At 43.4% G+C, this 15,575-nt stretch overlaps 1 protein-coding gene across 1 annotated transcript in view; it reads left to right on the top strand.

Moving 5' to 3' along the window:
- The window catches only part of MIS18BP1 (MIS18 binding protein 1), a 328,661-nt gene that overhangs the window by 226,206 nt on the left and 86,880 nt on the right, over positions 1-15,575 (top strand). Inside the window, exon 13 of the mRNA XM_030214962.1 lies at positions 11,841-12,013. Coding sequence (XP_030070822.1) covers positions 11,841-12,013 — 173 coding nt within the window. The remainder of the gene's footprint in view (positions 1-11,840; positions 12,014-15,575) is intronic.

Genomic DNA, 15,575 nt, shown 5'->3' with positions numbered 1-15,575 from the left:
TGGTACATCAGGGAGGTGGGATAAAGAAGATGGGGGGGGGGGTGGTGGCTATTTTGATATATCAACATTGTGGTTTGGTGCTTGAAAAGGTGTTTCGGGATACTAGTGGGCGGTGTGTGGCTATTCGAGGGGGGTTTTAGGGTGCAGAGGTCACCTTGGTAAATGTTTTTGCACCAAATGTGGGGCAAAGACAGTTTTTTCATAAGCTCAAAGAGGAACTTCTGTGATTTCCTAGAGGGCAGGTAATAGTAGGAGGGGATTTCAACATTGCCCCTGAGGCTCAGTTAGATCACTCGGCAGGAGGGGGGCAAAGTAGTAGGCCTGGGAGGAAAGCTTTGTTGCAATTTCTGAGGAGCTTGGAGGTGGTGGATTGCTGGAGGCTGATGCATGGGGTAGAGCAGGACTATACATACTACTCGCACGCAGCACAGACATACTCTAGGATAGATGGGATGTGGGTACATCATAATGGGTGGTATCTGGTGGAGGCTGCAGAGATAGAACCAATTTGTATTTCTGATCATGCGCCTATGTGGATTAAACTCAAGGGGGTGGGGTACCGTAGAAGGACGAGAGTGTGGAGACTTAATGAATCGCTGCTTGGGGATGAAAAAGTGCGGGAGGATGTCAAGAGTACTATTCAAGAGTACCTTAGCTTTAATGTTAATGGGAAAGTTTCTGATGGAGTGTTATGGGATGCGTTGAAGGTGGTGGTAAGTGGGGAGCGCGCAAGAAAAAGGAGAGGGGGAACTTCTCGCTAACTTTACGTATGCAGTTGTATATGGAGCAGATGCATAAACGGAACCCCTCCCCTAAGAATTGGGAGGGCCTTAAGCAAGTAAGGGGGGAACTTGCTCAGCTTCAGATGGAGGAGATAGAATTTATGAGAACCAAGCTGAAGCAGCTGTATTTTGAATTTGCAAACAAATCTAGTGGATTGCTGGCTCGCTATTTGAGGGTGAGGAAGGGGCGATCCCTGATTCAGCGGTTTAAGAATGAGGGTAGGGATTGATGTTATACTGATTCTGAAATTGGGCAGAGTTTCTTGAAATATTATTAGGAATTATATAGTGCAGCTGAGACTAAATCGGATTCTGATATTGCCTGTTATTTGGACAGGATCTCATTACAAAGCTTGGATGAGTCTGAAAGAGTGCAGCTTGGGGGGGCGCATTAGATTGGGGGAGGTTCAGGGAGTGATTAGGCGGATGCCTAATGGAAAGGCTCCCGGTCTAGATGGGTATTCGGTAAGATTTTATAAAGGTTTGTAGAAGACCTGGGAGATCTATTGATGAGAGTGGGTAATGGGGTGCTGGAAGGTCAAGGTTTACCAGTTTCTATGTCTGAAGCTGGGGTTACGCTGTTACATAAGCCGGGGAAGGATCCCACTATTTGTGGATCCTATACTACTACTACTACTTAACATTTCTAAAGCGCTACTAGGGTTATGCAGCGCTGTACAATTTAACAAAGAGAGACCTATATCACTTATGAATGTGGATGCTAAGATTGTAGCCAAGATTTTAGGTAACCGGTTGGCTAGGATGTTGCCTAAATTGATCCATTTTGATCAGTCTGGTTTTATACCCCGGCGGCAAGTGGGGGATATTATTAGGCGCACCCTTCATTTACTCTGGGACGCGCAGAGGTCCCAGTGTAGCACAGCTTTGTTGGCTATCGATGCGGAAAAGGCATTTGATAGGGTTAGTTGGAGGTTCCTGTGTGTGGTGTTGGAACGTATGGGTCTGGGGGAGAATTTTGGGGCGTGGTTGGGAGCACTATGATAACCCAACAGCTTGCCTCAAGATTAATGGGGGTTATACTTCCTTTTTTTCAGTTGGTAGAGGGACTAGGCAGGGCTGCCCTTTTGTCGCCTCTTTTATTTGCCTTATATATGGAACCTTTGGCGGAATTGATCCGTCAACATCCGGGGATAAGGGGAATCAGGGTTGGGGGAGAGGAGCATCGTATAGCACTGTTTGCTGACGATGTGTTACTCTATGTGGCGGATCCTGAGCGGACTCTGTCTAGTGTGATGGCGGTCCTAGGGGAGTTCTAGGAATATGCTGGCCTATAGGTCAACATGGATAAAAGTGAGCTATTGGGGGTCTTTTTGAGTCAGGAGGAAGAAAATAGGTTAAAGGACCAGTTTACATTCAAATGGGCAAAGCATCACATCAGTTATTTAGGAATTCAGATCCCCAGGGACTTGGGACGGGTGTACAGTCTTAATTATGGGAAAATAGGGGATCAGATAAGGGCAGACCTTTCTAGATGGAAGGGATTGTGGCTGTCTTGGTGGGGGCGCATGGCAGTAGTGAAGATGAATGTGCTGCCTCGGTTACTATTTTTGTTCCAGGCGTTACCGGTGAAGGTGCCGAAACGAGTGTTGCAGCAGCTGCAGGGCTCTATTTCTCAGTTTATTTGGGAGGGCAAACATTCTAGACTGGCAGGGAGGGTGTTGTGGGGGGCTCCTGAGAGGGGGGGGGGGGGGTAGGGCGGTGCCTAATGTAGAATGGTATTACTTGGCAGCTCAAACGCGGCTAATTATGTATTGGAAGGGAGGAACATCAAAACTAGCTGTACAGGTGGAAAGGTCCTATAGTCCACATAGGCCTCTGGGTTCTTATTTGTGGACTACGGATGGGATGGGGGGAGTTGGGGGGGTTCAGAATCCTTTTATGAAGCATCTAATGGAGTTCTGGGAAAGGTTATGAAGGAGGTGGGGTCAAAGGGACCAGGTCTGTACATTGGCATCTTTGCGTTGGGAACCGAAATTTGGAGAGGGGAGAGAGAAGGCAGTATTTGGAAGATGGGAGCGGGTAGGGATCCAGAATTTCAGAGCTGTGCTGTGTGGGAGTAGGGTAAAGAATTTTGACATGCTGTGTACTATGTATGGCCTGCCGACAGGGGATGTTTTTGCCTATTTACAGATTAAGCATTTTGTGGGATCTGTGGGTTGGGGGGGGGATAGCCCTCAAGAGCGAGAAAGTTTGGAGAATTTGTGGCTTTTATTAAGGAAGGTGCCGAGACATATCAGTAATCTACAAATTCTTTAGGGGTAGTGATCCTAGGTCTTACGGTTTTCAGGGGGTTTAGGAAACAGATTTGCACTACAAATTTTCTGATCAGGAGTGGGGGGGGGGGGGCTATTTGTGGGGAGATTTATCAAGCTTCGTTTTGTATGCTGGTGCGGGAAAATGCTTATAAAGTGCTGACGAGATGGTGCTACACTCCAGACAGGCTGAAGCGCATGTTTCTGAGTGTGTTGGATTTGTGCTGGAGGTGTGGTGCTCAGGTGGGAACCTTTTTACACATTTGGTGGGCATGTCCTAGGATGTGGTGCCTTTTTGGCAAGAGGTTATGAAGGCGTTGGTGAAGTTAACTGGCCAGTCTCTGGTGTGCAACCCCCTGGACTGTTTGTTGGGTTTACATAATGAGAGGGAATCTTGGGAGGTGAGCAAATGGTTGCGGTGGGGTTTGGCAGCGGCTAAGTGTCTTATAGCTGGAAGAGTCCAAACCCTCCGACATTGAATGATTGGAAGTGTAAGTTGAGTCAATTAATACAGATGGAGTGTCTTACGAGGTATCGCAGGGAGGGGACTAGGCTGCATAAAGGGGGTTGGCTTTGTCTCAAGGAAAGATTAACCTGTATTTGAGTTATAGGGGTCCAATGGGTTAAGAGGGGGAAGAGGTTGGGATGGGGGGGATGGTAGAAAGGGTTTATACAGAGAGGTTGGGGGTCTCCCTAAGTTTTGAGGGGGGTGATAACAGTGTATTTCATTTATATTGTTATTTGGTTGAGTAGGGGGTTGGTTTTGGGAGGGGAAAGGGGAGCATGTGCTTGTGTTAAATACAGTGATACCTCGGTTTTCGTTGATAATCCGTCCGAAAACAATCAATGAAAACCGAAACAGACGAAAACCGAGGCAATTATTTCCATATGAATCAATGTAAATCCAATTAATTCGTTCTAGACACTCCAAAATACATACCAAAAACACATTTTATAGAGAATAAATATAGTCCCATGATGGAGCTAAAGGGAAAGGGTTAACTTATTAGCAAGGGAAACACTTAACAGGGAAAATGAGATTTGAGCACATGTGATTTTATCTTGCGTGCGTTGCGTTAGATGCGCGGGGTGATGCTCACACAACGAGAAACCGCGCCACAATGAGCAGGAGAACACGTGGGTCGCCCTTTGCTTTCGCAAAATTGGCAACGAAAACTGAGGCAACCAACGAAATCCGAGACAAATTTTTCACTGAAAAAATCAACGAAAACCGAAACCAACGGGTTGGTCAGGTGGGTTACAGTTGTATGTGAGCTTGTAGTTTAGGAGACTCTAACCCCTCCTGTGTGGGATAAAAGGGAATTGTTGTGTTATGTATTGCCAATCTGCCTGTTCTGATATTGTGTTTATCAATAAAATAAATTTAAAGTGGAAAAAAAAAGAGATTGACATGAAGGTAAACTCACGAGTCTGTCACAGAGGGCAAAGGTTGGCTCTGGGACAGAGACATAGACGCTCTCTGGCTACTGTTCTAGATGGGATACTCTCCTCTGGAGAGTCAAGCATGCAGGGACTGCTGTTTGGACCTTGGTTTAGGGCTCAGTCCTCCCTTTCTTTTGAGCCTTTCAAGATAACATCTATTAGGTTTCGGGGAAGAGGTTGGTCGTCTTGGGTAATTTTAAAGGAAAAAGTATCTCTGTACCCAACACTCTTCCCCTTCTGAGTATGGTGTTTTGTTTTGTTTTTCTGGTGAAATTGGGCTTTCTGTCTTCTAACGGTAAAAAAAAAGAGTCAATTGTTGGTCATCTTTGAGCTGTTCATAAGTGCCCAGATCCTTCTAAATTTTGGAATACGTCTTAGGAGATTGAAGGATTATTTATCTTGTGAGAATTTTTGGTTAGTAGTTCAAAGCATAGTAATGTGCTATTTTTAGGGTTACCAAAATATGCCTTACAGTCGTTATATAACAAAATCAGTTTTCCAAACAAGCATTCTCGTAGTACCAATTTTTCAACACCATCAGACTTCCAGCTCCACTTAAGAAATAAGTAAAACTGAATTAGTCCCACTAAATAATAAAAACTTGCAAGTAATAATAAAAAGATAGCTCACAAATAGCATCTGCAGTTTTCTCATATATCTTCAAAGAGTATAGCGACAGCGCCTAGTGTCACAAAATATATAACAGCAAGTAATAAGTAAGCTAACATACTGATTGGATGCAGCAAACCACCAGTACAATACTGACTGTAGAGAACAAATGTATGTCACTTAGTTGGATCATAGCAATGATCGCCACTCTAATTCTGCATTAAGACCAGAAGGGAAGTGTTTTCAATTGAAAAATCCATCTTTGTTCCTTATAATTTTTTTGGGTTTTTTTAGTGGAGCTCTACCCTGAAGGAGATTGCGAAACCTGGCCATGTTGGCAGAGGTTCCATTCATTTTCTAAGCTAAGTAGCTTTTGAATTTTTGATATAAAAAGATTAAAGATAAATGAGGGACCAATGAGGAGTATGCAGTGCTACATCAAAAAATTGACTGCTGATAGCACTTGAATTGTGATACTTGAGGATCCCATTATTTAAAAAAAATGTTATTGTGTGAATATGAATATACTTGCAAGTCTGATGGTGTTGAAAAATTGGTACTATGAGAATGCTTGCTGGGAAAACTGATGTCATACTAACTATCCCTGCATCTATATTTGGTCCTGTTTATTGGATTTACAGTCATTAATTGCACAAAATGCTGCTGCCCTTGTAATTTTGGGAATGAGCAGTTTTGAACATATCACTCATGCTCTTGTTTCTTTACATTGGTTGCCCACTGTGTGCAATATAAGATCTTACTTATGGTATTCAAAGTGATAACCAATAAAATTCCAATAGTGATTTCAGCAATTTTCTATTTACATCAGCTTTCCCTTTCTTTGAGGTCAGTGTCTTCAAATTTGCTTGGTGTTTCCTCCTTTAGCACTGTCTTTTATATCGCAGGACCAAGACTGTAGAATTCTTTACCTACTCAGCTTTGAGCCTTTCGCAATATGGATGAATTTTAAAAGGCTTTAAAAATTGTCTTATTTCAGCGAGCATTTGATTCTTTAAGGGCAAGTTTGGGACTGTTTGGATGTTGTTAATTTTTTTATGTTTTAGTAGATACTGTTTTGATGTCAGTGGAATGTATATTATGAATATAAATTGTTTCCTGCTCAGGGTTGTAGATATGCAGCTTATAAGTCTTTTAAATAAATAAATAAATAAATAAATAAAATGAATTGTGGTTTTAAAGGCATCAATTCTAGGAGGAGTCAAGGAGGCGATCACTACAGACCACACCAACAAGAGTTGCCAAGCCCTAGAGGGCTAGCTAACCCACTTTTTCAGAGCACAAGAGTCTTTGTAGGCAGAGTTAGACTCTTGTCTTCCAGAGTATACTGGTAGGACAGGGCCCTTGCCCCTATTGCAGCTTTTCTATATGCCTCAGCACGGGTATCGGGTATGGAGGTTTGACACCTTAGGTGTAGGAGTTTTGACAACTCTTGTGCCATCCTCCCACTTAGTCTGAGTGGAGCTTGGATACATCCTGGTCAGGTATGGACGGGAAGAGAAATTTGGACTTTCCTCGAGTCCTGCCAGACCAAACTAGGACCTGCCCGTGGAAGCCATGGTAGTGGAGGGTTCTCAGTCTGACACATGTAGAAAACTAAAAATGAATACGTTGTAGCCTACTGTGAAGGTAGATGTTCCTTTGGTGTACATAATTCTCATTCCTGCATTGGTGACCAAGAAATGATGATTTTTACTATACCAGGTTTGTCTTCAGGAGTGAAGTGTAAATCCAAAACACAAGAATTACTTTCAATATAGTCATAATTTTTATATAGAATACTGAGGAGCTGAAGGCAGCACCCCTGTTCCTCCAATAAGGGGAATGAAATCATGTCTAAGCAGTTTTTCGTTGACGTCATCTAAGCTGAGGACATAGTACACTTGTATGGACTGGGCTGGCAGAACTCAAGGAAAAGAAATTAACAGGTAAGGCCAAATTTCCTTCTTTCACAAAGGCCTGATAAAATTCAGATGTGTAACCATTACCACCTGGGGCCTTACAGGTGGACAGATTTTTACTCAACCATCAAGCCTCATCTTTTGTGATAAGGCTTTTCTAAGGGTTCCCTTTGAATAGCTGGTAGTGTAGGGTGAGGAAGGGCATCTAAAGAAATTCTCAATCTTGTCAGCTTGAATAGGTCACTTCAGAAGATACTTCTGAAACAACTTCCAAATGTGCTATCAAATAATTGTACTTGTTCTTGGGGTTTGCATTTGTATATGGGTCTCTTAGAGCTTTTCATTGTAGTGTCTTTATAACCAGTTTATAAAGTGATGGGGGGTTTTTTCTGGAAAAGGTCCTAACATTTAATGATTTGGAAAGAAGACCTCTGCTAGCTCCTATTGGTTTTTAACCTCTTTATCTCAAACTGCATATTTATAGTTTATTTGCAGAAATCCATGGATACCAGATATTGAGTAACTGATCAGTTTTCTATTGTCAAAAGACAGATAGGAACTTTCTGTAATTGGTTAAATTGATTTCTCTGATGACAAGCAGGACAGATGTATCCTTACACTTGAGTGATGTCATCCCAATGGAGCCCGGTGTGGATGCTGCCCAGCGCTCTATAGCTTTAAGAGGCTTTTGGCAGCGGTCCCACCCCTCATGTTCAAGTGTTTTCCTACCTGATACGCAAATGCGGGAACCTCAGTCGATTTTTTTTTTTTCTGTGGAAGAAGGAGGTTGTGTCCCGCTGATCTCCTCCTCAGCGGTATTTTTCACATTTTGTTATTTTCTTCCCCCTGTATTGTTCTAGTGCTGTTGCCTCAGCCCCCTTCCAATACGGTGCCGACAACTCAGCAGGCTGTCTCCACACTGACACCGGTTCCGGGCCATGCAGAGGGAGGAGTTAGCAAGTTTGCTACAGCTTCAAAGTGTTCTGGTATCAAGGGTGCTTGTGCCAGCCGCAGCACTCAGCCACTCCAACCCTGATGCCCATGCTTCATCTGTGGAGCAGTCTCTGACCCCTTACCTCTCTGTTAACATGAACACTTGATATTGGGGGAGGAGGCTTCCTCGAAGTTGAGGGTGCAGCCTTGGGAGTCCATCAGGACTATGTCGCTGAGACTGACACGGACTGGTCATGGGAGTCTGAGAAAGAGCTAGACTACCTTTCAGAGGAGAGGAGCAACTATAAATGTAATACATCGCAACCTTTACCTATTATCAACAATGTTCTTGCTTATATCTACTTGTTTGAATTTCGATCACGCTATTTTCTATGACATCTCCACCTTACCTATTATCGGTAATGTTTTCTACTTATTTTTACTTGTTCAAATTTTGATTATGCTACTCTCTATGTAACACTGTTATCTCCTAATCTACTATCTACTATTAACGACATATTGTAAGCCACATTGAGCCTGCAAAGAGGTGGGAAAATGTGGGATACAAATGCAATAAATAAAATAATAATACCCTTGGACCCCTCCCCACCTCATCCCTTCTCCACCCATTTTATCAAGGAAATGGTGCATTCCATTCCCTTTAAGTTGGAATTGGAGAATGAACCTAGGACTGAGTTATTTCAAGTCCTGGATTTTGATTATCCCCCCAGAGATACTGTGATAGTTCTGCTGCACAAAAATCTCCAGGAGCACAGATGAAGAACTACTGGGAGTCCCAATCAACACCATGTAAGTCGTACCAAAGAAGGTGGATTCCATAAAGCAGATCAGTAGGCTTCCAGATTCAAGAAGGCCTAGTTGCCACACCATTCTCTAGTGGTCGAATCCACTCTCAAAAGGGCTAGCAGTTCAGGTCTCATGCCTTGGCGTCCCCAGGCAAGGAGGGCCTGGACCTTTTGGGAGGAAGGTTTATCAGGCCTTGATGCTAGTCTCCCTGCATCCAGGACTACCAGCTCTACATGAGTATTTACTTGTAGTCCTTGGTTCATATGTACAAGACTTTGCAGACACTCCCACAGGAGCAGGCTGCTGAACTTTGCCAATTGGCCAAAAAGCAGAAGGAGTGCCAAAAATATCTGGCCAGGGGCGCATATGATATTTAATATTGTGTCCAGACTCTCCGCTTTGGATGTGGGGATGCACAGACTATCATGGCTGTGTGTCTCTGATCTTGGACATGCAGTTCAGGAGAAGCTAGCGGATGCACCTTGTCAGGGAGAAAGCCTTTTCAGGAACAAGGTGAAGGAGGTCACTGACCTCATCAAGAAACCTACTGACACCATCCAGACCTTCTCCCAGCAGCCTCCTTCTGCATCCTCCACTACTAGGGTGACATCCTATAGTATATCTCCTATCACCTTCTCCCACTACTCCAACCAGAGTTACACCTAATCACACTGACCACCCTTCAACATCTTCTGTCCTTCTGTGACTGTTCTCTTGTGCTTGACTGCTTAAATATTTTAAATTTAAATGCTTTACTTTTTGTCTATTAGATTGTAAGCTCTTTGAGCAGGGACTGTCTTTCTTCTGTGTTTGTACAGCGCTGCGTACACTTTGTAGCGCTCTAGAAATGTTAAATAGTAGTAGTAGTAGTAGTACTCAGAGGTTTCCCTGGTGGATCCCAAAGGAGTTCCTATTATTCTCAAAGGCGTAGGTTTAATCCTTCTATCTATCCTCAGCAGAAGCTCCAGACCCAACGTCCTCAGACCCTCCAGCAATGTCCACAGAAGTTGCAGCCTGAATCCCAGTCAGAAGTGGGGCGAGCTTTTGACTGACTCCAGGAGAGCATAGCTGCCATCAAAGTATCTGTCCCGGATGACCTATCGGTAGGGGAAAGGCTACATTTTTTCCAAGAAAGGTGGTCCCTTGTAACCTCTGATCGGTGGGTTCTCCAAATAGTTCATGCAGGATATGCACTCAATGGGCAACTAAGACCTCCAAATTGTCCTCCATGGACTTCATTCCACAGCGCCCAGCATGAGCAGGTACTTGCAGAGGAAAACTCTGCCCTTCTCGAGGCACATGCAGTTGAGCCTGTCCCACCGGGGCAGGGATTCTTATTCCAGTACTTTCTTGTAACCAAGAAGATTGGAGGGGGGGGGGGGGGGGTTCGTCCCATCCTAGACCTAAGGGCCCTGAACATGATAGCAGTCTCTTGATCTTGAAGGAGAAAGGATCGAGAGTGCACTGTGCCCAGGGAAACCATCCTGAACTTCTCTTTGACCAGATATTTGTTCAGGGCCCTATCTGGTCAAAGAAAAGTTCAGGATGGTTTCCCTGGGCACCCTTCTCCCCATGATTCAGGAAAACAATTGGCTATGCTCTCTGGACTTGAAAGATGCATATATCCATATTCGGATACTTCCCAGTCACTGGAATGCTTGAGATTCCTAGTAGGGAAACACCAAATGGCAGGATGCAGTACTGGTAGTGGTCTTGCGTCTGCACCCAGGGTATTTACAAAATGTCTTGCAGTACTCGCAACATCGCTATGCAAGCTGGGAATGCATGTGTTTCCCTACCTGGATGATCCGCTGGTCAAGAGCTCATTGCGGGAGGTTGTCCAAGCATCAGTGCAAAGAACTATCTGGATATTGGAGCTGCTAGAGTTTATAATCAACTACCCAAAGTCCCATCCCCAACCCGTTCAGCAATTAGAGTACATAGGAGCCCTGCTAGACACAGTGCACTCTCGAACCTTTCTCCCTCAAAATCAAGTGACTGCTATCATGGATGCATCGGTAGCCCACTTGAGGTCATCATCCGTTGAGGAGATCTGCAAAGCTGTAATGTGGTCTTCCGTCCACACATTCACATCTCATTACTGCCTTGGACACAGTACCCAACGCAACAGTCGGTTTGGCCAGACAGTCCTGCAGAATTAGTGTGTACAATCCAACTCCACCTTCCTAGGCCCTTTTTTTTATTGTGTTGGAGGCTGTTTGTATATAGTTTACAGTTAATTGGATTCAAGTTAGTCTTGCTGTTGCAAGATTCTATTATCCTAATGTTTGTTGTTTTTGGTGGGCCTGGTACCTAGGAATTCCCAGTGTAAGGATACATCTGTCCTGCTTGTCCTCAGAGAAAATACAGTTGCCTGTATCAGGTGTTCTCCAAGACAGCAGGACAGGTATCCTTACTCCCCACCCACCTCCCCTTGGAGTTGAATTCTTTTTTGCCTATTTTATGTTATTGCGAATCTCATGCTCGTGCGTCGGGTGGCAAGGCTCTTGTGCATACATGTGGAACCACTACCAAAAGACTTTTAAAGGTATAAAGCTCTGGGCAGCATCCAAACCGGACTCCATTAAGATGACATCACCCAAGTGTAAGGATTGCTGTCCTCAAAGAACATCTACTACAGGTAAGTAACTTTGCTATATGTGAGGGGAGAGGAATTGCTTATATTGATGTAATTTTTAATTTTTCACTTTTTGGCTTTTTGGAGGAGTGGCCTAGTGGTTAGGGTGGTGGACTTTGGTCCTGGGGATCTGAGGAACTGAGTTCGATTCCCAGCACAGGCAGCTCCTTGTGACTCTGGGCAAGTCACTTAACCCTCCATTGCCCGCCGCATTGAGCCTGCCATGAGTGGGAAAGCGCGGGGTACAAATGTAACAAAAAAAATAAAATAAAAAAAATAATTAAAATTGTGATATCCTTTAAAATGTTCTGATCCCAAAAGGGAGAGGAATCGATACTTGGAAGGTAACTAGATAATCTGTATCACAAATTATTGACAATTATGTTTGATATTGTTTCAGGTATTTATATTTATTTGGTATTTAATTCTTTCCCAGGGCTGTTTCCTCTTTGCCAAAACATAAAAATAGTTTCTGGTTGGATGTGGCGATGGCAGTGGGTACTCGCTCTGCAGAAGAATGCCAGCAAAAGCATATGGAAGACCAACTGGTGAAAAGTTCTAAAGCATGCACCACCCAGAAAAAAACTGCTTCAAAAAAGGAGGAGAAAGGTAACCTCCCAGAACTGTGCATTTTTCTTTGGAAGAACTAATTGATCTAATTGTGGCAAATAAGTGAATTAATTAAGACCATACAACACAGTTTTATTGTACATAGTGAGGGAAATTCTATAACTTGGAGCCAAGATGTAATTGCCAATTACACAATTCTGTAAGAGCACTTAGGCGTACCTAACCCATTATAGAATACTAGCACAAAGCTCTGTTGGCACGCCAAAATGAAGATGTGTAGCTGATGTAAGTTAGCGAGCTCTAATGCACTTCGCAGTGCACACTTAAGTTGCACTCATCACTGGGGCTGACATGCTCATGGATTCCTCATGCTCTGCCCACATATATGCCCCCATCACAGTTATGCATTAAGTGACTTTAGCGCCTGTTTTACAGAATAGTGCCTCGGACATGTGTAACTGCTAGCATTCTATAAACTATTCACACTCTTGGTGTCCTTCCACCTCTGATTCAATTTTCTATGGGCAGGATGTGGCAAAGAAGACCCAGGAACTGGCTAAAGGCAACCTGTCTTGCTGCTGCCGGCAACAGGCGTAGACTTTACAGGACCGCAGGGGAGGGAAAGAGATGAGGGAGAACTGCCAGACTCTGCAGGAAGGGGGGCAGACGAAAGGATAAAAGAGACTGGACCTGGAGGGGAGGGAGGCAGATGCCAAACCTACGGGGGCTGAGGGGGGCGCTGGAACTGATGCAATAGGGGGGATGGGGTTGCTGCCAAAGCAAGTTGGCTCAGGGCGCCACTTTCTCTTGAGCTGGCCCTGACAGAGAGATTTAATCTTCAACCTCAGTTATAAGAGAGAGAACATAGAGTGAAGCTGTTGACAACAGACAGTTCCAAGTGGTTAAGGTACTTGAAACTGAGCATAGTAACATAGTAAAGAACAGCAGATAAAGACCTATATAGTTCATCCAGTCTGCCGTATAAGGCAGCCAGAATTATACCTGCACCCTTCTATACCCTGTTTTAAATGTGTTGGTCATTTAAGTTTTGTTTTGATTCCAACTCTTTCTATATAAGGGATCCTCTATATTTATCCCATGCATTTTTGAATTCTGTCACTGTTTTTGTCTCCACCACCTCCACTGGGAAGGCATTCACCTCTCTCTGTGAAAAACTATTTCCTTATGTTACACCGAAGTCTAACGTAGTGAAGCTTGTAGAATACCAATATGTTCTAATAACCAATCAAATACGAGGTATCTACATATGCAAAAATGGATGTTAAACGGAGGAAAAAGCCTCAAACGAACCGCTAAGGCACTCCTTTTGTTAATAAATCAACTTTAGGGAGGCCTACGGACTCATCACAGGCAAAAAAACCTCCTGACTCATTGTTTTATTATAATTCTTTAAGCCTCTTCTTTAGATAATTTCAAAAAACTTAGCTTTCCAGCTGTCCAGTTGCTCGGTTGTGACTACCCACAGCCCGTCCAGTTGTTTGAGACTAACCACGGCCCAACTTTGGCCAAGGTTTCGGCTACTGCTTCAGGGTTACCATGGCCTCTAAGTGGTGCATGGACTTTAACTGGTGTATCTAAAAAAGAGCACAGTATCAGTCACATCATACAATCTTGCCGACATAACCACATCAATATTTCCCTCTCAACAGTCTAATTCTTGCTTCACTGGGACAATGCTCCCGTGTCTGACAGAACTGGCAAAATGGCGTGCAATTTAAAACCTCATGATGTCACAGGCTGTCTCATAAGCCCCTCCCCTCATTACACTGACAAGCTGACCCCATTGGTTCAAAAAAATTGATTCCATTCAACTCTAATGTTGAGTCCATCTGGCTGGGTTGTTTTAAGGCGATGGATCCAACGCTGTTCCTGTTGTAATAGTGCCAACTTCTTGTTGCCTCCCATAGTAAGCCACACCATTTGCTGAAGTACCACACATTTTAAAGATGTAAACAGGTGTTTTTTTTGTTTCACAATGTGCATCAAGTGCCGCTGTAATTTTGTTCAGATGGATGTTACTCCTGTGCTCATTGAGCCTTGTAGATAACTTCCGTGACGTTTGCCCAACGTACACTTTCTTACATGGGCAAACAATTGCGTAAACTACCCATTCTGACTCACAAGAGGTTCTATGGCGAAGCTTATACATTCTGCCTAATTGTGGGTCAATAAATTCCTTCACTTCCAGCATGTTGGTACACACACTACAACCTCCGCATTTTCTGTGTTCTCCGTCTGCATCTGTCATAGGACTGTTAAACATAGCAGGTGCTACAATCTCCTTTAGATTCCGACCTCTAGTAAAGGCTACCCTCATTCTTAGTTCTTCAAACCCAGGTATCGTTTGTATAATATGCCAATTTTTCTTAATTATGCTGGAAATCTGAGGAGCTAGATTCGAATAGCGTAAAACACAGGTAATTATCCCTTCCTCATTCAATCCTTCTTCTTGTTTTGGTAACAGCAGGTATTCCCAGTTGTTGTACTTTGCTTGTCTATGGGCTTTGTGCACAATATTGGTCGGATATCCCCTGTCCCTCAATCTTGTTTTCAATTCTTTTGATCTTATCTTGAATTCTACTTCATCTTTATAATGCGTCTGTACCTAAGGAACTGTGAAAATGTTAGGCTGTCCATTAGTCTTTTAGGAAGACAGCTTATATAGTCTATACAGATATTTCTATCAGTTTCCTTTCTAAATATAGTGGTGTTCAATTTTCCATCTTCTTTTAATACTTTCACATCCATGAATGCAATACTCTTCACATCGAATTGCATGGTACGATGTGAACCTCAATGTGGGATGGCATGTATTAAGGTATGACGCAAACTCTTCTAATTGATGTAGTGTGCCTGACCAGAGACAGAAGATATCATCTATATATCTGACCCATATTTTAAAAGACCGTTCAGATTAGTAGCTTATTTATTCAAGGTGTGTGTGTTGCGTACGCACCCTCTGTCAGGAATTTTTTTTAACAGAGGGTGCATCTCACCCCCCCCCCCCCCCCCCATATGGACAGCGGCAGCCTGTACCGATACTTAATCTCAAAATCATCCCGCCCTTCGCAAAACAAGAAGTTGTGATAGAAGGGGTAGGATTGATGCCGCCTAGTTGAAAGACTGGAGAGGAGGTGATTTTAAGGTATTGGTGTGAGTGGGGGCGGGAGACACACCTCCTGTTAAAAAAAAAAATTTTTCTTGGCTTTGCCACTGTTTCAGATAACAAACTAAACCAATCCAGCACTTTGTCATAAGAACATAAACTTTGCCATACTGGAACAGACCAAAGGTCCATCAAGCCCAGTATCCACAGTGGCCAGTCCAGGTCACAGGTACCTGGCAAGATCCCAAAAGAGTAAAACAGATTTTATGCTGCTTATCCTAGAAATAAGTGGATTTTCCCATCATAATAATGGCTTATGGACTTTTCTTTTAGGAAATTATCCAAATGTTTTTTAAACCCTGCTAAGCTAACCACTTTTATCACATTCTCTAACAACTAATTCCAGAGTTTAATTGCACATTAAGTGAAGAAATATTTTCTTTCATTTGTTTTAAATGTACTACTTTGTAGCTT

The sequence above is a fragment of the Microcaecilia unicolor genome, chromosome 9 (genome assembly GCF_901765095.1).
Source record: "Microcaecilia unicolor chromosome 9, aMicUni1.1, whole genome shotgun sequence".
Lineage (NCBI taxonomy): Eukaryota > Metazoa > Chordata > Amphibia > Gymnophiona > Siphonopidae > Microcaecilia > Microcaecilia unicolor.
The sequence above is the reverse complement of the archived record's forward strand: the minus strand, read 5'-3'. Positions and strand labels throughout refer to the sequence as shown.